This window comes from Phycodurus eques, chromosome 7 (assembly GCF_024500275.1).
Source record: "Phycodurus eques isolate BA_2022a chromosome 7, UOR_Pequ_1.1, whole genome shotgun sequence".
Classification (NCBI taxonomy): domain Eukaryota; kingdom Metazoa; phylum Chordata; class Actinopteri; order Syngnathiformes; family Syngnathidae; genus Phycodurus; species Phycodurus eques.
In genome coordinates, this window is record NC_084531.1 from 22,681,208 (window position 1) to 22,703,159 (window position 21,952).

The 21,952-nt window shown below is 40.7% G+C and overlaps 1 protein-coding gene across 1 annotated transcript in view; it reads left to right on the plus strand.

Annotated features, from left to right (window-relative positions):
• The window catches only part of LOC133405469 (cGMP-inhibited 3',5'-cyclic phosphodiesterase 3A-like), a 61,775-nt gene that overhangs the window by 15,570 nt on the left and 24,253 nt on the right, over nt 1-21,952 (plus strand). The window contains exon 2 of the mRNA XM_061682445.1: nt 18,188-18,433. Coding sequence (XP_061538429.1) covers nt 18,188-18,433 — 246 coding nt within the window. The remainder of the gene's footprint in view (nt 1-18,187; nt 18,434-21,952) is intronic.

Sequence of the window (21,952 nt, forward strand, 5' to 3'; positions counted from 1 at the left end):
AACTATTTATTCGGGGAATTTTGAGACTTTTTGTTCAAGTAATCTGTCTTACTCCCTTCTCCGAATTTTACTTACAGTATAGTCATAACAACGACAAGCTGGTACTGTGACCTCAAGGAAAACCACAAATCAAGATATACTGCCCTTCCATGAATAAATATACATGGTGATTGAAAAGTAACTCCCTATTTTAAAATACAAAAAATATTTAAAAATATTTATTAATATGTTGTTATAGTTTTCTAATTTTTTTGTGTATGTTCCACGATTAAAGGAGCAAGTCTATTCTACCAAACCAACAACTTTGGAAGAACTTGAAGGCCGAATACGAGAAGTTATGTCTTCCATCCTACAAGAGTTCTTTATGAAATCAATTAATGCGGTTCCCAGGCGGCTTGAGAAACTGGTGGCTAATGCTGGCGCCCATATCGAATTTTAAATAAAACTCCATGCAATACACTTTCTTCTCATGTTCATTGTCTCAGTACTTAAAAATAGGGAGTTACATTTCAATCACCCTCTATATAAGAAATATGGCAAAATATGGAAAACTATATATTTTTTTGCTTCAGTCTCAAGTCGTTTTTATTTCATATTTCTCTCAAAGGAACTTTAGAATTGCATTTTGTGCCCGTTGTTATTTTGGCACTGGGCTTGTCATTCTGGAGTTTTGTGTGCTGTTGTAGAAGACGGTTGCCTTGTCGCGTCACTATGGAGGAAAAGCCTTCTGGTTATTTATTATGTTGACCTCACGTGTGTTTAGTAAACCCGATGTCAGACGAGGATATTCATGAGGAATCACAGCTAACGCCATCACACCGATGAAACACTGGATTACATGTGTGATGAGGCTACAGCTTAACTACATATAGTATATGGAAAGCGAACGTCACGGTATACTCAGAAGCGACATTATTAGCGACGCTACATTAGCTGTGTAGCTTCTGAATGTGACTCTAATAATTCTTTTTAATCGTTCATAAAATGCAATACATTGTAGTGAAGTGTGTTTGCTGTGAATTTGTCACCGTTGTTTGACGGTAGACTAGCGATACGCAAGCTCGTGATAACGAGACATTTAACCAACAAATCAAAACATGGCGGATATTTACGTTGATAAAATTATGACTGTCATTAGTATGAACATTAATAATTATGCTCACTTACCTTTATGTACATCCTCATCCGATCTGCTGTCTTGTCTGCAAGCTCTTCACATATCAGCGGGGGTGGGGTCCCATACCCCTCGCTTTCAAGTGAGCTCCCCGACCACACTTTGTTTCAAGGGCTATACACTGATTCGTCTTAGGCCTTCCCCTAGGAACTCTTTGTCTCATCACACAGTCACACACACTAAGTGAGCATGTAATTAGATCTGTAAGCAACGGCCAGTGTGGTCTAGTTTCACGGGGCTTCCTGAGATGTGTATTGCGAACAATTAGCATGAGCGAGCGCCACTAATGTGGTTTTGTGCAATGACGACGATACGGGAGGAAGGTGGGGTTGGAGTCGTCATCGTAGTATCCACTCTCATTCACACACACGTTCACATGAAGCCACACAGGGATGAATATAAACACACATAATATAAACACACATAAACACATAGTCTCAACTATTCCCCCTTGAAAAACATCAATGGGGCGGTGGGGTGTGCGTTGATTTTTTTCCATGTCTTGTGGCCCATTAGAAAGGAAATTCAATTTTGCAACAAAAATACACATATGAGGGGGGTGGCTATCGGGTTGACTGAATTTCATTCTTGGCCACCCCCTGGCTCTGCCTCTGTCTCGGCCAGAGTCCATAGCACAGGTAACAGTTCCTTAAGGGAGTTACACTGGAGGCCTCAAGGCTAATCCCAATTCTACCCCTTAGCCCTTCTTCTTCGTTTTAGCCCTTGGTTTTGCGCATGCATGAGAATGAAGGGGTATCCCATTTCCTAGGGGAAGGGCTAAGACAAAGGGGTACGTAGGCCTTCAAACCAAGTGTGGTCGGGGAGCTCATTTGAAAGCGAGGGGTATGAGACTCCACCCCTGCTGACAGGTGAAGAGCTTGCTTACAAGATGGCGGAATGGAAAAGGAAGTACATAAATGTAAGTGTGCATAATTATTGATATTCATACTAATAAATTCATGTTTTAAATCAACATAAATATCATTCATGTTTAATTGTTGTTTAAACGGCTTGTTATGATGAGTTTGCATATCGCTAGTCTACTGTCAGACTACGGTGACAAATTCACAGCAAACACACTACAATGTATTGAATTTTATGAACGATTAGAAAGAATTGTTAGACAGCTAAGTGACATTCAGAAGCTACGAAGCTTCTGTGTGTACCGTGACGTTCGCGTTCCATATAGTTAAGCTGTAGCCTCATCCCACATGTAATGCAGTATTTCATCGGTGTGACGCCCTTAGCTGTGATTCCCCATGAATATCCTTTTCTAACATCGGGTTTACTAAACATACATGAGGTCAACGTAATAAATAACTTTTCCTCCACAGGGATGCGACAAGGCAACTGTCTTCTACAACAGCATACAAAACTCCAGTACGACAAGCCCAGTGCCAAAATGACAGCAGATTTTCCTGTGACAATGACAATAAAGTTATTTTCTATTCATTCTGTTTGAGATATTTTCTTTTTTGTACTGTATATATGTTTACAAATGTTTGGTGATGTGTTTTATGATGGTTGTTGTTGCTGTTATTTATTGGCTGACATTAGGCCATAAAGTTTGTCAAAATGTTCCTCCTATAAAACATTTTCTTTCGAGTAGATAAAGATTAAATATAGAAATGTATTTACCCTGTCATGTGATGGGAAATATAAACATTTGTAAAATATCAGTCACCTTTAGAAACTGCACAAACAAACACGTTGAAATAAAAAAAGCAATTCATAATAATAGTAACATTCATTTGACACAAGACGGTATCTTGGAAATGTAAACAATTGTTGCATCTGCCTACAATACAGCCAGCAGGTGTGAGGGGTGATGATGTGTCGTCCCAATTCCTAGGGCCATTCACCCTTCCCCTTAGCCCTTCAAACAAAGGGCTAAGGGGAAGGGGTAAGACAAAGGGGAAGGGCTAAGGGGTAGACTTGGGTCTGGCTCTTAGTTTCAGCACTATACAGTTGGACTGCTAAAGAATTAAGGTGAACAAGGACTGAATTGGCTCGAGCATTTCCGGAAGACGTCGCATCTACCAGATGCTTCAAAAGCAGATATTGGGCACTGGATGACAAGATAGAAACACTTTATGCTTGAGAATGGACAACTGATCTACTTAAAGATGAAAAGGGGATACCGTGTCCACTGGATACTGCACCCTTTACCGGTCGCTATAAGTATTAAAATCCATTTAGCATGCGTTTCTTAAAAACATAGCGGCCACACAGTACAACATGCAATATTTTGTTTTAACATTAGGTTTAATTTATTTTTCATGACCATGCCTAGTAGACTAAATACCAGAGGTGGGAGTAAGTCACATACTGTATGTGCAAGTCACAAGCAAGTCTCAAGTCATAACCTTCAAGTCTCAACCAAGTTCCGGAAATCAGTGTGTGAAAAAAATCAAGCAAGTCGAGGTGCCACTGAATTTCGAGTCAAGTCATAACTTGGTTTAACCAAGTCGCAAGTCAAGTCATACAATCTTGCTTCAGTCCCAACATATATTGGAGTGATAATAAAAAAAAAATTCACAAACCTGTACAAATCATTTAAAAACAATGGAAATCTTTTCTGATCACTAGGGATGGGGCTGTGTTCAGAATTAAATTTAGAAGCACTCACTCTGGACAATTGACAATTGTCCTTAGATTAAAGGTTATGTTTCATATGCTGTGGTCTTAATTTCAACAACATAGTGCAGTCATCTTAATCACAGAGCCGACACAACAGATGACAATTTAACGGTGACACTTGAATAAACGCGTTCAGTAGTATCAAAATTATATTCACACTTAGCTACTCACAGAGCTGCCAACCTATAAAATTTTACTTCGGAACATTTTGTCCAAATGTATCTCAATTTCCATACTTTCAAAATTTTGTCAAATAACATTACAGTGGTACAGTCATAATCATAAATAAGTTATGGCTTCAATATTTGTCATTTTAATGTTTTTATTATATCAACCTTGTAGTGGCAGACGGAGTTGCAGCCTCAATCAGAGTACCAATATCTGAGATTTCAACGTGCCATCATCAAAATCTGTCGATAGATTAATTCGCCTTTGTCCATTCTGTTTTCTACCCTGGCAAAAACAAACAAAACAAACAAACAAACAACAAAAAAAGCAAGTCTATTAAATGAGATTAATCAGATCTCAAACGTCAAAATTAAAACTCAGCAGTCTATTTTGCAAATACATATTGAATTGGATAGTTTATGTATGGACAATAGCTTTGGTTTCTATTTTGTGCAATGTACTTCTAGTACATGTCTTCTCTTGCATTCTATTTATATTAAGTACAATGTTTATATTTCCTATATCCACAATTGCTGCGAAAAGGATGCAAATTTCCCCATTATGGGACTAAAAAAGGTAATCTCATTTTACAAATGTTTATTAATTATAATAATAATAATATACTTTTAACCTGCCCACGTTCTGAAGTGACGTATGCAGTGACATACTAATTAATTTTCAGTTCAGACACAGCATCCTGTGTGGACGTCTATTATTTTATATTTCTATCTCTAAACACGTATTAATTGGCCTCTTATTTTGGTGTTCCAAGTTGGTTACTCTCTGCGAAAACGCGGTTCCAACCAGACCTATGTGACAAGTGTACTGTATCACCAAATCACTTATTTCAATGTTTTGCGACTGCATGACAATAGTTTAGCAATTAACATGGCTTTGACATCGTCTTCGCCTACCCACTCCTCGTCCTCCCTTCGTGACAATTGTAAGAGGCATGGTAAGAAGTGTATCGTTTTCGATACCATGGAGGCAATGATCATTGACTTACAATGGGTTGTGGATGGGCACGGTGGACGACTGGTTAGAGCGTCAGCCTCACAGTTCTGAGGACCCGGGTTCAATCCCTGGCCCTGCCTGTGTGGAGTTTGCATGTTCTCCCCGTTCCTGTGTGGGGTTTCTCCGGGCACTCCGGTTTCCTCCCACATCCCAAAAACATGCATTAATTGGAGACTCTAAATTGCCCATAGGCATGACTGTGAGTGCGAATGGTTGTTTGTTTCTATGTGCCCTGCGATTGGCTGGCAACCAGTTCAGGGTGTACCCCGCCTCCTGCCCGATGACAGCTGGGATAGGCTCCAGCACGCCCGCGACCCGAGTGAGGAGAAGCTGCTCAGAAAATGGATGGATGGATGGGTTGTGGATGCGCCGGTAATGTCAGACGCTGGATTGTTTCTTTTCCCAATACCCGGAACAATCAGTGTTACGGCTGTAATGAGTCAACGTTCAATGATTTCCGTAACAAAATACAGACGCTCGTAACATTTCACAATTTGTACTGTACTTACTGATGGTGGAACGCACTTTTGTCAACGACATTTTTTTATCGACATGATCATAATGCAAAGTGATCCGATACGGCAGACCAATAACGCACCTGGCATCTTCTAGTGCCGACTCTTCCGTCATGCCTGCAAATGTCTCCACACCTTTTCTTTTTTTTTTTTTTTTTTAATCTCCAGAACCGACCGCAAATTCAGCGGTTGACATTATATTTTAGGCGCTACTTTGTGCTCTAGAGTGCACACTGCTTCACCTCATTAGTAAATGAGAGGGGGAGAAAGAGTTGTACGTGCCTATGAACAGAAACGAAAGGACAAGGACAATTATCATAAACTGTCCCACCCCTACTTATGTTACTTAGTTGGACTAAAACGTTCACAGTCACATCTTTTTTTATTTTTAATCGTCCCACACCAGTCTATGGAACCTAATGCTTGGCCAGCTAGCTAAACTGTTAAATTAGCTTACCTATATTTGTGAGTTTTGTAGTGACAGATGAAGTTCGACTTTGTTGTTGTGTCTTTAATGCGTTGAGTTGCACACCATGCAGGTTGCCATCTTCTTTTTGCAGACTTAACCAACAACGTAACCCTGAATCCACATTTATTATCTTGGGAGCTCCTTCCATCGTTGTTCATGCTGGTGGCTACTTCACACTGGCAAGTGTGCAACAATGCAGACTGTGTTGCCAGGTTGGCGCAAATGACCCCTCAAAATGTTTTTTTTTCTTTAAAAAAAGGAAAACTGTCTTAATTAAAATGCAGATTTCCAACTTTAAACGAAATAACTTGTCAAGTGCTATAGTTCAAACCAAAGTCAAGTCAAATCTCTTGGCTACCAGGTCGAAAGACAAGTCTTATGTATTTGGCAAGGAAGTTGCAAGTCATAAAACTGGCAGCTCAAGTCGATTTGAGTCAAGTCATTTGACTCAAGTCCCCCCATCTCTGCTAAATACATTGAACACAAGACATGCTGAGATCGTGGCAGTGTTGACAGGGGATGGTGCAAAATTTAAAAGACCAACAGCCTTACATACAGTACACATGCATAATTTCTATACATGCAATAGTTGACCAGTCTAATAACTGTTTTCAGCAACAGACCTTTCCAGTTTACAAAGGTCTGACTATACCCACTCTTCTACAGTAGGTGCCAAGTAAATATGATCAATGCTTATGTGTTTACAACTCACTTGGACACTTGGCTTGAACATACTAATTCAGATCATGGAACCTCTGACGGGTTGAATGAACAGGTGATCTGAGTTTGTGGCTGTTGGCAATACGGCAGCATAGACTATCTGAATGTCTCTAGGAGAAAATTGGGATGTGGAGGGGAAAAAAAAAACATGAAATGAGCTCAAATACAGTAAATTTATGAAAAACAATCTCAAAGGGAGAAATATACTGCCATTTTGTAGCCTATCTCAGGAGAGGATACTGTCTGGAGTAAACAAACTGAAAACCTTCACCAAAAAAGTTAACACAAAAATATACTGATTATAAATGATGTTTACTAGTAAGTTGCATGTTCAGCCAAAATCGCATCAGAACAATTGACAATATACACTCTGTACCTACTGCAGCTTTTTTTTTTAGTTTAGCCCTAACCTGCAGTGCAGGAAGGAAATGTAACTGTCCAACGTTTTTACTCAAAAAGCCTCTTTCATTCTCATCATTTGACTGCTATGGCAAGCAAATTGTAATATCATTGCAGCCATGGGATGGCGGGGGCGGTGTGGGGTGAATGGTGAGTTGTATGCACGTCAACCCTTGGTAGTGACAGAAAGTGATGAGTCGTTTTCTTCATCAGTAGCTGCTGCTCCTCTTTTTATTTCTAGATGGGTTGAGAAATTATGGAGGCATGATGGCAACAAAAGAAAGGACAGCAAATGAAGAGGAATGTGTTACCTCTTTTCTCCCCTCATTTTGCACTCTACTGGCAGTAGCTGCACAGGTCTCTGACTATAGTTTGTATCTATATACTCGCTAACTGTAGCTTGTGTTTATACAGTATACGTCTATCTCCAGGTTATAGACCAGTCACTCTGAGCAGATCCCAGGTCAGTTATGTTTCAGAGGGAAAGCCAATGATGGATGTGTTGACAATGCCCTTTTCAGGTAAAATGGCTCCAATCAATGTGACTATGATGTCTACAATTGACAAATGTGTGCGTGTCTGTGTCTTCCTGTTACTTAATGTATGCTTTTAGTTCCTAAAATTCCTTGTCCTATGTGCTTACATTTTATACATATCCATTTGAGAGGGGTGATACTGCCCCCCCCCCCCCCCCCCCACATTGATAATGTAAACTTACTTTTTGCACCATTCTCACTGGGATGGAGGGAATTATGTGATACCTCCACGCTTGCCCCACTTCTGCTTTCTCCTTCACTGGTCGTGGCGCGTCCACTGTGGGCGCGATGCAGGAGTGGGGGCCGGAGTTGTTGAAGGCAACCGGAGCAGACCGCAGTCTACCCAGTGAGGGTAGACTTTTAACTCCGTAAAAGTAGTTCTGCCTGTGTCGAGCAGAAACCTACGACTGTATCAGAGCAGATTTGGTGCGTGAGAGTTAGCTGTTGCGATTAACCCGTATTTTAAGTAGGACTCCTGATATAGTGTTGTTTCGTTCGTGAACGTTTCTTTCAAAAGAACACATCTTTTGAGTAAAGGTAATGAACTGAATTAATTTATGAAATGTTGTCGTTCTTTGAGCTCTGCCAGCCCGCTCGGACCGGAAACAGAAGCGTTCGAGTCGGCTGGGACCGGAAACGGAAGCGTTCTGTGCAGTCTTGATTTTCAAAATAAAAAAAACATTGACACGCGAATCGCAATACAACAGAAATTATATAAATTGGTCATTCTTTCTCTCCGGCCAGGTAACAAATGCCGCACGGCCCGGTTCCGGTTCGCGGACCGGGGGTTGGGGACCACTGCCTTAAACTCATGATCACCTCCCCCAACATGATACCTACTGCATTCTGAAAGTATAACACTTTTGTTTATAGTACAATCATAAAAGAAACAACCTCTTAATAACGCCATTACATCACAAAATATTGTAAAAAAAAAAAAAACGCTTTGTAACTAATTGTGGCATTAAAGAAGAGACAGTGGCATATTTGAGGATGAGTACCATTATTACTAAAGCAATAAATACAGTTACCTTTATTTTCCATATACATCACCTCCAAACAACTCTAAACCTTGCAGAGGTTGTAGTGTATACCTGTGTGTTTGACACCTGCACTCGGGATTCTGAAGGCCTTGGGCAGAATACACTTACATGGCAACACATAGAAGCAGAAATGTTATTGGACAAAAAAAAAGAAAAAAAGAAAAGACAATCGACATATACTGTACACGACTGAAAGCTGGGCAACCAAGACACAAGCTAAGAAATGATGACAAATACTGTTGGCAATAAATTAATATATATTATTATATATTTTCATTATATTGTATATATTATATTAAATATGGTTTATAATTAAATAAGTTGTAATTGTAGGTAACTGCTTTTGATAGTGTTTAGGCCTGCAGAGAAGGCTCTCACTACACACCACTCCATGAATGTATTGTATAGTTGGCACCATATTAGATATGTTTCACATTGGCCTCAATGATGGAGATACACATCTCTACTAACTACATTTGAGCAATTACTCAAAAAAGAAATTCAAGTACTTTTTAGATGGCTGATTTGATTTTAAAACCCATCAAACACATAGATATAAGCTTCAGCAAACAACAATGATCCCTCATTTTGCACTGAACTTCAGTTATCAATGTGTAACGACCCACGTATTCTGATAATATACTCTCGTACACACTACCTGCAGTTCGGTTGTCATGCATAACCTGCTATCAGAGGAAACCCTCAACAAGTCGGCATGGGCGTAGTATTATAGTGACCAACTGAGCCCCGAACAGCTACCGGTTGTTTATAGTCCATTGATGAGTCACTTTGATCTTTGTCCCAATGTGTCTTAGCAACCAGGTATTTTCAATACCTTGGATTTCTGTGTATTACAGGTATTCCTATCGCTGGACCAGCTGTGAACACTTGCAATTGGCAGATGCAGAATGTGTGTGTGTGTGTGGGGGGGGGGGAGGAGGGAGGTTCATGAAGCGGCAGTGGAGAGCAGAGAAGCAGATGAGCAGAGAGGGCAAGGCAATGTTGGTGGGCTGCACCAGTGAAATGTCAGTTGCTCTATATTGAGGTCCATGTGCCATTTGAACTGCAGTTAAGGACAGAGATCACTGCAGAGGCTGCTTCAGCATATTGTACCACAAGACTTCTTGATTTGACCGTGTGTGCTCAGAACCAACACAAAAGATGCAGAGGAGGCACTCATCGGGTATTATGGGATGCCACCTGGACAATTCACATCCTGCTAAGCAGGTAGAGTGTTTGTTGACTTGAAGACTTCATGGACACTATGTGCATGTACCTGTCCTCTGTTTGTGCATGCGTGTGCTGAAAATCAGAAAGCCATTTAATCAGTAATGGTGAAAATGGGACAACTTGAAGCAATGTCTAAATTAAGCTTGATGCAGCTTAGTTTTTAGGTCAATTATGTATGTGAGCGTTTGGTGTCTGTAAGCAGGAGAGTGAAACGGCTGTTGAGAGATTTAGTGTCACTATTATTCTTTCATGACCACCATGTTCCTTTAATAAGATTGTCTATGTTAGTTTTATCTTATTGCGAAGACAACACAATTGCTTTGCATGGCTTTATTTTCATGATTTCTTGCTGAGTTGTAGTAGCAATATTGAATACTATGGCTTGAATTTCCCATCAGGTGATCAATAAAAGTATTGTTTTAAAACATGTTTTTTCGAAAAATATCCAATTTAAAAATAATTGTAAAATGACCCAGGAAACTCTATCAACACCCAGCTTGTACTCAATCCAAAACGGACACATCTTTTGTCATTATCAACAAATCAATATATACAATATATACTTCAACTTAATTGCCTTGCAACTCTGATCTCTGCAGTCTTGCAATAGTTTGTAACTCTGTAGTCATTCTCTTGGATCCAGAACATGAAAATGGCCTTTGGCATGTGTTGTTAACTTTCGCTGCTGAGGCATGCATTTTTAAAGACAGGAGGAATGATGGCATTATATGATTACCAGATATTTCATTGGGTACCTCTGCACATTTTGAGCTGTGGTACAATGTAGCCACAGTGCAGATACCGTCACCTACATCACTTGAATTTACTCTAATCAAAAACTAAACTGAGCATTATTATTTTGGGAAGAATTTTGAATACATTTACATAGTACAGGTTTACTTTAAGTTGTGCACATTGTGTGTAGAGTTTTTTTTTTTTAATGCTCTAATGAAAACAACTACAATAGAATGTACAGTAAGTGTAGATTATATTGTGGAGGAGCTCAGCTGGCCTGCTCGAGTGTTCCCATTTTCACTTGACTGACCACAGCCAGCCTTCGGACTCAGCTTCTCTCCCTCTCTTTCATTCTCTCTTTCACTTTGCTTTATCTCTCTGCTCTCACCATCTGCCTTTATGCCCGATCTGCCTACATATCTTCTTACTGTCTCAGGAGAAGACTGGGGGATAGGGGGGGAGGGGTGGGTAGAGTAAGAAAACTAAAATAGTTGGAAAGAGCTGATATGGGAGGAGGAGGAAGAGGAGTATATGGGAACCAAGAGGGTTCATGGTTCTAGAGGCAGAGTGAGCAGGAAAGGTTTGTTTGATGTGATGAAGATATACATCCATGCGCTGATATACAGGATGGATTGCAGAACCTTCCACTATATACGATCAGTGACACTGATTCAGCGACACTGGTTGACTTTCAAGTTCCAATTTCAAAGCATTTATTTCCATGCATCCATCCATTTTCTTTTTGCACTTGACCTCGTTAGAGTTGCGAGTGAGCCGGAGCCTATCCCAGCTGACTTCAGGTGAGAAGCAAAGTACACCCTGGACTGGTCACCACAGTGATGGTTAGCACATCTGTATCACAGTTCTGAGGTTTGGGGTTTTAGATATGTGACCTGCCATTGGCTGGTGCCTAGATCATCCGTGAACCTGTTAAAAATTGATGGATGGACAATTTAAACCGTCGCCATAGCCATGATACAGCAATCATGCGAAAACTGATACAATGGAAGAAAATCTGCAGTGAAAAGACATTTATTGTCAATCATCTTTCGGCATATTGACACACCAACATCAGGTAGTGATTCTGTTGCTGTGAGAAGCTGAAGTGTGATACAGCTCGAAATCAATATTTTGTCCCGCACTAGAAGTTGTTGTGAAATGGAAAAACATGTTTTTAGTACAGTAAATTGCACAATTGTCAGCCAGCTTTACTGATCATCTGTTAGTCATTAGTCATATATTATTTATTATTATTTATTACAATAATAATATTTACAGTATATTAGTCATAACTATTTAGGTTGGCATCTGCTTTGCATACTGTTATTATTTTATCTATCAAATTATTTAGTATTGCTCATATCGTTCAGCTAAATATTTGTTTGAGTTTTGAAGCGTATTTATCCAGGACACTTTGGTACGACATTTGAAGTTCCACTGGATAACAAATGGAAGATTGTCGCCTAGCTCTGGGTTAATGACTGCAATTACATTTTTCTACACTCCATATTGTGCCATATATTGTAAGTGAAGTAATCATAAAGCTTTATGTTATGTCTAATAAAATTAGGGAGAAATATTGTATTTCAGAGAGTCCAAAACAAACTGACTGTAAAAAGCGAGGTGGGAGGTGAGACAATGCCAGTTATTTTTTTGTTTTTGAAGAAATAAAGCAGTTATGGAGCAGCTGGGTAGAGTAATGGTTAGCACGTCTGTCTCAAAGGCGAGAGGTTGTGGGTTTGAATCTCACCTCAGGCTGGCCCGGTTTGGATGTTCTCCCTTCTGCTTCCTCGCAGATTCCAAAAACATGGAGATTAATTGAAAACTCTAAAATATAAAATATCCATAGGTGTTAATGTGAGTTTAAATTGTTGTTTGTCTGTATGTAGGCTACCCTGCAGTTGACTGGCCCTAGTGTGCACAACCAATATAAAAAAAATTCATTCATTAAGGGGAAAAAACCTATTCAAAGTAACCTGGCCCTTTGTGAAAAAGTAATTACCCCCTTGTGAAGTAATTGTGGCAAATACCAACTTTTGGTTAATTTTCACTGATCACACCCAAGCATGATTACCTCCAGACCTGTTCATTAAAGAAATACAGAAATTGACATCTATCACTCTGAAAAGGGTTACATAGCTATTTCTAAATCTTTAGGATTCCAGAGAACCATAGGGAGAGCCATTAACCTCAAATGGGGAAATTATGGGAACGGGAGATCGACAGGCGGATCGGTGCAGGATCTGCAGTAATGCGAACTTTGTATCGGTCCGTTGTGGTGAAGAATGAGCTAAGCCGAAAGGCGAAGCGCTCTATTTACCGGTCGAGCTACGTTCCTACCCTCGTCTATGGTCACGAGCTGTGGGTCGTGACCGAAAGAATAAGATCCCGGATACAAGCAGCCGAAATTACTTTGCTCCGCAGGGTGTCCAGGCTCTCCCTTAGAGGAGAGGGTGAGAAGCTCGGTCATCTGGGAGAAGCTCAGAGTAGAGCCGCTGCTCCTCCACATCGAGAGGAGCCAGATGAGGTGGCTCGGGAATCTGATTAGGATGCCTCCCGGATCCGGGCACGCCCCACCAGGAGGAGACCCCGGGTACGACACAGGACACGCTGGAGAGACTACGTCTCTCGACTTGCCTGGGAACACCTCGGGATTCCCTCGGAAGAGCTGGAGGAAGTGGCTGGGGAGAGGGAAGTCTGGGCTCCCCTGCTAAAGCTACTGCCCTCGTGACCCGACCTAGGATAAGCGCGAGAAAATGGATGGATGGATGGATGGACGGATGGGGAAATTATAGAACAGGGGTGAACCTTCCCAGGAGTGGCCGAGCTACAAAGATGACCCCAATTACCGCTGCAATGGAAAAACTTGCCTTGTGTATAACTATTGCCCAACCAATAAACATGCCTTGCCTTGCTTTTATACATAAGGGACAGTCAAAATATTGTAACTTTGTAAAAAAGTGTCCTCAATTCTAAGGTAAACTCTAATTGGCTCCCAGAAAAACAGGCATGACCTGCCCCCCCCCCGCACCACCACACACACACACACACACATGAAGCTTCCCCTGTCACCTGAGAGAGTCCATTACTGCCAGGTAATGGGTGAATGTCACAATAGCAGGATGTCATAAAGCTCTGGAGTGGTCTAATGGGTTTTGTTCAGGTTGAGGTGACACGTGCACACTCCCACACGCACTTGTGCTGTCACGCGCTCTTCCAGGAAACAATCTCCCAACATGCTTGATGGTGTTTACTCATCAGCAAACATATTTGAAGAATTAACGCAGTTTGTGTTAGGAAGCATATTATGAGAATCATCTGCCACTTTGTTGGAACACATTGGTCATTGGGCGGCACGGTGGACGACTGGTTAGAGCGTCAGCCTCACAGTTCTGAGGATCCGGGTTCAATCTCCGGCCCCGCCTGTGTGGTGTTTGCATGTTCTCCCCGTGCCTGCGGGGGTTTTCTCCGGGCACTCCGGTTTCCTCCCACATCCCCAAAACATGCATGAATTGTAGACTCTAAATTGCCCGTAGGTGTGAATGTGAGTGCAAATGGTTGTTTGTTTGTATGTGCCCTGCAATTGGCTGGCAACCAGTTCAGGGTGTACCCCGCCTCCTGCCCGATGATAGATGGGATAGGCTCCAGCACGCCCGCGACCCTAGTGAGGAGAAGCGGCTCAGAAAATGGATGGATGGATGGATAGTCATTGTTGCTGGTGTTACCTTTAATGCCCACCCCCCACCACCAATTCCACATAGTTAAGATAGACCCAGGCAAATACAAGACTGTGAAATTGTAAAATGTTTTCATGCACTTAAAGCAATAATACAATATGTAGTGTTCTATCTTTGCATAACAGCTTTGAAATGTAACCTGTGTCCGTGACAGTGTGTGAAATTATTACTATGACCTTGAATCACCTACTTTAGTGGCTAATTAAGTAAAACTAGCTTGGACACAACTCATGTGGTGTTAGCATTTGTGTGTAGGCTAACATCCCTGTTTATATTTGAGTTGGGGTCTTGTTCATACACTGATTTCATCAGACCAGGTTTACTGATTGTAAATATGTCATCAAAGTCCTTTTCTTTTGCGAACTCACACATCATTGGTTTTATAATGTTGCGTAGCACTCCATGCTCTTAAGATGGGCACAAACTGTACGATCTCTGCTCTAGGAAGTGTTCCTTTTAAATTGAAACTATCACTGTGACAAACTTGCTGACTGCCATTAGTGGACTCGGAATGCTATTTCTAGAAACAATGCGAACAGCAAAAAGATGCACTACAACTCACTCTGTAATATGAGTTCAGTTGTTCGCCTACTTTGCACAAGGGCAGTGAGGGGACAATGCCTCGGAGATTGGAAAATCCACTCGTCTAAAATTCTGACATGCCAGAAGTTAATCAGATGGTCGAATGACTGGTCGGGAGCTGCCATTCGTTGCTTGTTGGCCCCTGTACACTGTAGGGCTATAAAGTTAAAAGTTGGTCACAGATAGTCAAGCAAAGTTGCCTCGGGTGAGGCAGATGGGTGATCCAAGGCTTATAAAAGCATCACGTGTGCTTGTTTCTTTCGTGTGTTGCTTCAGTGGTGGAGAAAAGGAGGCAAGAGGACAAAACATCGGGTATGGTTCGAATATCTTCGTTTTAGCATTCTTTGATAAGCATTTAATTTTACTGATAGTAAAAAATAGTAGTTCATTGGTATTATGTACTCTTATCAACCCACTTTTACTCGTTGGTTACTTGTGCACATGACACAAATGTAATTGAAAGCTTTCATTTCCAATTCCCCGACACAATTATCTGTGAACTGGGGTGACGATTAACATACTGAATAAAATGAAAACAGCTAGCATGATTTGGTGAACAACTACTTATAGGTAAATGTTCCTGCTTGGTCCTCATTCTAGTTTGCAAAAATCATAGATGAGTAGAAGAGGTACTACCTCTGTGTGCATAATAAAGTGGTACCTTGACTTATGAGTTAATGTTTTTCTGTGACCAGGCTCATAAGTCACTTTACTTGTACATCAAATCCATTTACCCCATTGAAACGCACTGAAACTAGCTAAAACATTTTTTTAAAATTTTTTTTAATACTATATTGTAAAATACAGTGGCGCCTTGAGATATACTTGAGCAGTTGAAGGCTGAACAAAAGGGGTCCAAGAACTGACCCTTGAGGGACCCCATATGTCATTGTTATTCAATCAGATTGAAAACGTCAAATGGTTGCAAAATAACTCCTTTCCTATAGGTAGGACATCAACCATTTAAGGACTGTTCCATTGAGTCCTACTCATGTTTCCAACTGTTCAGCAGTATGTTATGATCCATTCTAACAAAGGCCGCACTGAGATCCAACAAGGCAAGAGATGACACTTTTCCCAAGTCTGTGTTCAACCTTTTATGATTTAGCATTTTAATGAGAGCTGATTATGTACTGTGATGAAATTGGAAACATGATTGAAATTTGTCAAAAAGTCCATATGAGTTCAAGTAATCGTTGAGTTGATTAAAAAACACTTTCTCAACAATCTTGGCTATGTAGGGGAGATTTGAGATGGCTCTATAGTTTGCTAATGTAGAACCATCCACCGTTCTCTCTTTTTTAAAGTGGCTTAATGGCAGCTACTTTCAGAAGTTTAGGAAACTCACCTGACTGAGGTGAGCAATTGATTATTTTCTGCAATTCAGCGAGCACATACTTCGCAATAGTTTTGAAAAGGTCAGATGGTTTTTGAGTCAAGAAAGCTAGTGGATGGTTTAAGCTGCTGAACCGTTTTCTCTGTAGTTTTTGGGTCAACTGTATCAAATTCTGGCCGGTAATACAGTTTTTCCTGGTTGGTTTTATGTGTTGCGTCATTTTATTATTTTGCTGATTTCTGCTGATATTTGACCTGATAGATTGTTTTTCTTTTCATTAAAATAGCAAGCAAATCCATTGCATTTATCTGATGTGAGGCATTCTGGAGCTTTGTGATTACGGTGGTTTGGGAACTTGTCAACCCCAGCAAACAGAGTGTGACTATAGTTGAGGTTCTCACTAATGATTTCAGAATAATGTTGCTGTCTAGCTGTGACTAACTTAATAAAAAAATACAAAGACTTTGTTTGCAGTCGTCATAGCAAATTTGGAGTTTTTTTCTCCACGCTCTGGAGTAACAGTATTACATTTGAGATTTTTGAGGTAAACTTATCTAAAGGTTCATCAACGGTCTCTGCCTTTACAGTTGGTGAAACAGCTATGGTCTGCATAAACTTAGTGCCGCTATTCTCATTTATGTACCTTTTCTTAATAGACACAGAGGTTGCCTGAACCTTCGGGAGAATCCGTAATTCAAAGATCAGACAAAAATGATCAGAAATAGGTAAGTCTTTAATGCCAACAGATAAAATGTCATCATCCTTAGAGATTGCAAGGTCTAAGATGTGACCTTGCGTGTGAGTCAGACTCTTAAAATGTTGAGAGAGTTCAAATGTGTCCAGCAGAGCAGTAGAGAGTTCTTTTGCATATTTTTTCTGTTATTGTCAACATGAATGGTCTTTCCCCCCCAATTCGACACTTGCTCATTAAACAAAAATTTGTTGGAGTTGACTAGCATATGTTGACATTAACAAAGGAATCCGTTACTAAAACCACACAAGGTTGACCTTTGACACTGACAAGTGTTTGGTGCATATCAGTCTGTATTTTGACTCGCTGATGGCTAAATTTAGATAAGAGAAGGTGGCATAGCAGTAGAAATCGTTCTTCAGCATTCAGTGTTGTTGTTCCGAAAGTCTGATGGCGAGCAGTTTTGTTTTGATCGTCATTGTTCTTTTTTCTTTTCTTTTTTTTTTTTTTTTAAGCATTACGCAATAATTACACAATTGACTTCCATGAAACTTAGTATATGCGTGTTGAGTGAGAACCCATTAAATGCTGAGTTTATTCAGATAAAAAGACATGTTTTTTCCACAATGGAATTATTCTGTCCCGGATTTAGAAATGGTCCATCATCCTCTGAGTTCCAGGTGCTATGATTTATTTTTTTCTGTTAACTTATGTTGGATTTTACTAGCAACATTTTTGCAAGTTGCACCAAGTGTTAGCTGGCTATTAATAATATATGGATATCTGACTTTTTCACTAGGTCACTGACATTGTAGTGGTTAATTCAGATGGCTTCCTTGCAGTCAGCGTTAGTTCAGTTTCCGCTCAGTGACTGTGTGAATGTTCCTGTGAATGGTTGTCTGTCTCTATATGTTCTCTGTAATTGATTGGCGGTGGTGTAGTCTGCCTGATGGAAAATGTACTCATAAGTCAAGGTATACTTAAGCCAGATTTTACCATCAGTGATCGGTTAGTTTGCTTTAGGCTTTTCTATAGTTTAGATCCGCAGTCCACGTGCACATGATACATGTGCCTATTCCTCATCTTTCAAAGATAGTGCCTTCATCACTGTGGTGTGACATCTGCACACGGCAACTTTGTATTGCACAAGAGTATGCGAGCACGACTGACCGACTTCTTTTGTCTTCTGTTTTCAAAGTCATCGGGCACCAGTGTGGTGGTGGACATCGCGGTGATGGGTGAGGCCCACGGATTGATATCAGACTTGCTGGCAGACCCCTCGCTGCCCCCTAACACCTGTAGCTCTTTGAAGGCTGTCAGCAGCCTCCTCAGCACCCAGATTATCCTCCAACCTCTCCATCGGCCCCACGCGCCGCCAGTCACACACGCTTGCTCCGACACAGAGGACGGGCCCGATAAAGTCGAAAGATTGGCCATTCCAAAGGTGAGTGTTTTTTTGCCCTTCTTCCTATCCATGCCTGTGTCCCCTTTATTGCCCAACTAATGAAAGTGGAAACAAAACACAGAATTAGCAGCTGTCTTTATTAATGCTCACTTAAGTAAATTAATAATTATGGCAGTGAACTCAAGATGACTTGAATCATCTTTGTAAACCTTTTGCCTCTTATTATCCACTTAGACCTAACAACATATGGACTTAATACCTGGTAAATGTTCAGACTTCTAAGAATCTATGCAATTTCACATAGGCTACAGTATATGCATTTTTACACATAAGAGTCATGGCCATGACTGTATAAAAACACGTTTCCCCCCCCCCCTAACTGCCTGACATGAAATCAGACTAAATTGTTCCTGTTTTAGCTCAATTAGGATTACCAACATTCTTTGTATTTGCTAAATGCCAGAATAATGAGAGGAGGATTTTTTTTAGACAAATATATATAATACGTAGACAATACAGTCATGGATAAAAACACTGACACTCCAGGGGTTTGCGCATGGGCAGCGAGATGACCGCTGTATTCGGGTCGTTCAACTGGTAACTGGTGCTTCTCATTCCAGTGACAGGGAAGTACTAAAAACGGGATGTTCCTGTGCTCTTTCAAAATAGAGACTATTTGTCATGGTTGGGTTTTCGTGGTGTTGGTGTGGAGGCAATATGTGGAGGACCAAAGTGCAGGGAAGCAGGGAGGCAGGAGTGCAGGAGTCTCTAAAAGGTATTTCATTAAAAAAATAAATAAAAAGAAAAAAAAAAGGCAAACAAGGATCATGGAAGCAAACGCTAAATCAACAAATTCCAAAAATCTAAATTAAAAAACACTCATCACTAAGAACCATGACAGGAGTAAGGAAACATGGGGTATGATGACAATGCACCAACACAGGCTGAAAGAAAGCAGGGAAATAAATACAAGCAAACTGACGAGACAACGAAGAGCAACTGGACAAGACATGAGTGGATAGAGGAAGCTGATTGGTAGACACGTGGACAGGGCTGACAAGAACAGTTGGAAACGAAAACTGAACGAACAAGACAGACATTAGCATTGACAAGGGACACGGGAAAAACATGACATGACAAAACAAAAACAAAATCTGATCAAAACAAAGTCAACAAAAACATGGATCATGACATTATTATGTCCGTCTCAGCGTATTCCACGTATAGTCACATATTCCCAGGATATGCCAGTAACAAGGTCACCTTGTGAGAGCAAACAGAGTACAAATTGGTGTATTGCTAAAAATTTCATGAAACATTGAGGGTGCTTATTATAAATCAGTGTAAGAAAAATTACCAAAATTAGTCAGCCTTTACCTGGCGAATATCAACGCAACAAAATAAAGGCAACAAACTTCCCTGTTACTGCCTCTCATATTACATTGTATAGAGGTATACGCGTGTTTGATATAACACGCCACCGGATTTAGTTTCTTAGTTTACTCGACGGCAGAAATGCTCACCTGTGAAATTGTAATATACCATGCGCACGGGTGTAATTATAATTCCTTAGACTGTAACATAGACGTAAGTACAGTATGTGTTGTCGGTGCATATGCACAGGGCAAGGCAAGCATTTTCCACTTTCGTTTTGTTTGGCGCATGCGCAAATGTAGGCATTTATGGATATCTTAAGAGAACTTCAAAATTTCTTTGAAAAACCTAATAAAATACAAATTAGTATGAGGATGCTGGATGATACTTAAATTTTTGTGCATGGATACCAGCAATTGTGGGGTGTGTATTATACATAGGTAGAAGGAAAATTCACCTGCGAAAATGCAATTTTGGGGATGCGTAGTATACTCAAGAGCAGACATGCCCAAAGTCCGGCCCCCGGGCCAAATCCGGCCCGTGTTCATATTTCCACTGGCCCGAAGCCTCTGTCATAAAACCAATAATATGTGGCCCGGCAGTGCAAAATACACGCGCAATTTTATATTTCACCACAGGATGGCAGTAAACTTGTGCCTGAACTCTCGCGGGGCCGTTTTCCGCATGATCTGTGTTTTGCCCATTTCTAAAATGGCAACTGGAAGTAAGAAAAGCAAAGTTGATAGCGAGGGCCGACGTTTCCAGGACAAATGGAAGTCTGAATATTTTTTCACTGCGTTTAGAAACAACTGCGTCTGCCTAATTTGCCAAGAGACTGTGGCTGTGTTCAAGGAGTTCAATATAAAGAGGCACGACCAGACGGAACATGCTAATTACGACAAGCTAACTGGGAACGAACGCAGTGAAAAATGGAAGCAACTGGAAGCTGGTTTAACGGCACAGCAACACTTTTTCACAAGAGCCAGTGAGTCGAATGAAAATACAACAAAGGCAAGCTATGAGGTGGCAACGCTGATTGCCAAGCACTGCAAACCTTTTACTGAGGGTGAACTTATTAAAGACTGTGTGATGAAAATGGTGGAGTACTGTACTGAGAAAAAGCAACAGTTCGCCAATGTTTTCCTGGCTCGTAGCACTGCGTCACGAAGGATCGAAGAAGTTTCTTCTGATATTAAGAGACAGTTGGACGCAAAAGTAGTGGAGTTTGAATTTCCTTCGTGAGCCTGTGACGAAAGCACGGATGCATCCGACAGCGCTCAGTTAGTGATTTTTTTTAGAGGAGTGGACAGTGAAATGAACATGCGTGAAGAGCTACTTGACCTCCAGAGCCTTAAGGACCAAACAAGACGGAAAGATTTATTTGCTTCTGTTTGTTCCGCTGTACATGACATAACATTAAAGTGGAATAAAATCACGGGGATTATTACCGATGGCGCACCTCCCATGGTTGGCGAGCACAGTGGATTATCAACCCTAGTGTGTCACAAAGTAAGCGAAGAAGGAGGTAAAGCTACAAAACTCCATTGTATTATTCACCAAAAAGGTCTATGTGCCAAACCGTTTCCGTGGATCTCAGTGACGTTCCAGCCCACCTGCAGTTGGAGCTCATTGAGCTGCAGTGTGACACGGAGTGTCGCAGCCGGTACCAACAACTCCCTCTTGTCAGCTTTTACCAGCAGCTGGATAAAGACAGGTTCCAAGAGATTCGTACATTTGCTAAGAAAATGTTGAGCTTGTTTGGCTCGACATACTTGTGTGAGAAGACATTCTCAGTCATGAACATGAATAAGAACCGCGTGAGGACAAGACTAAGTGACTCCCACCTGCGTGACATCTTTAAAACCACCGCTTTTGAGCCAGACCTGCCCCATTTACTGCAGTCAAGATCTCAGTATCACCCTTCACATTAATGCAAACATGTTGTTTGTTGATTCTGATGAATAAAGTTTGAGTTTGAGTCAAATTTCATAAAAATACTTTATTTTGCATTTCATTAATTTTTATTTTAACCTTCATTTATCCAGGTCAGGCAGTTATAAGATCTACCTAGCAGCAGACAGCATAGTAAAACAGTAAAATAAAAATACAAAAAAGAATTCCCCTCATCGGTAGCATGTAATATTAATGCTGGCCCGCATGACAATTGTTTTACGGCAATGTGGC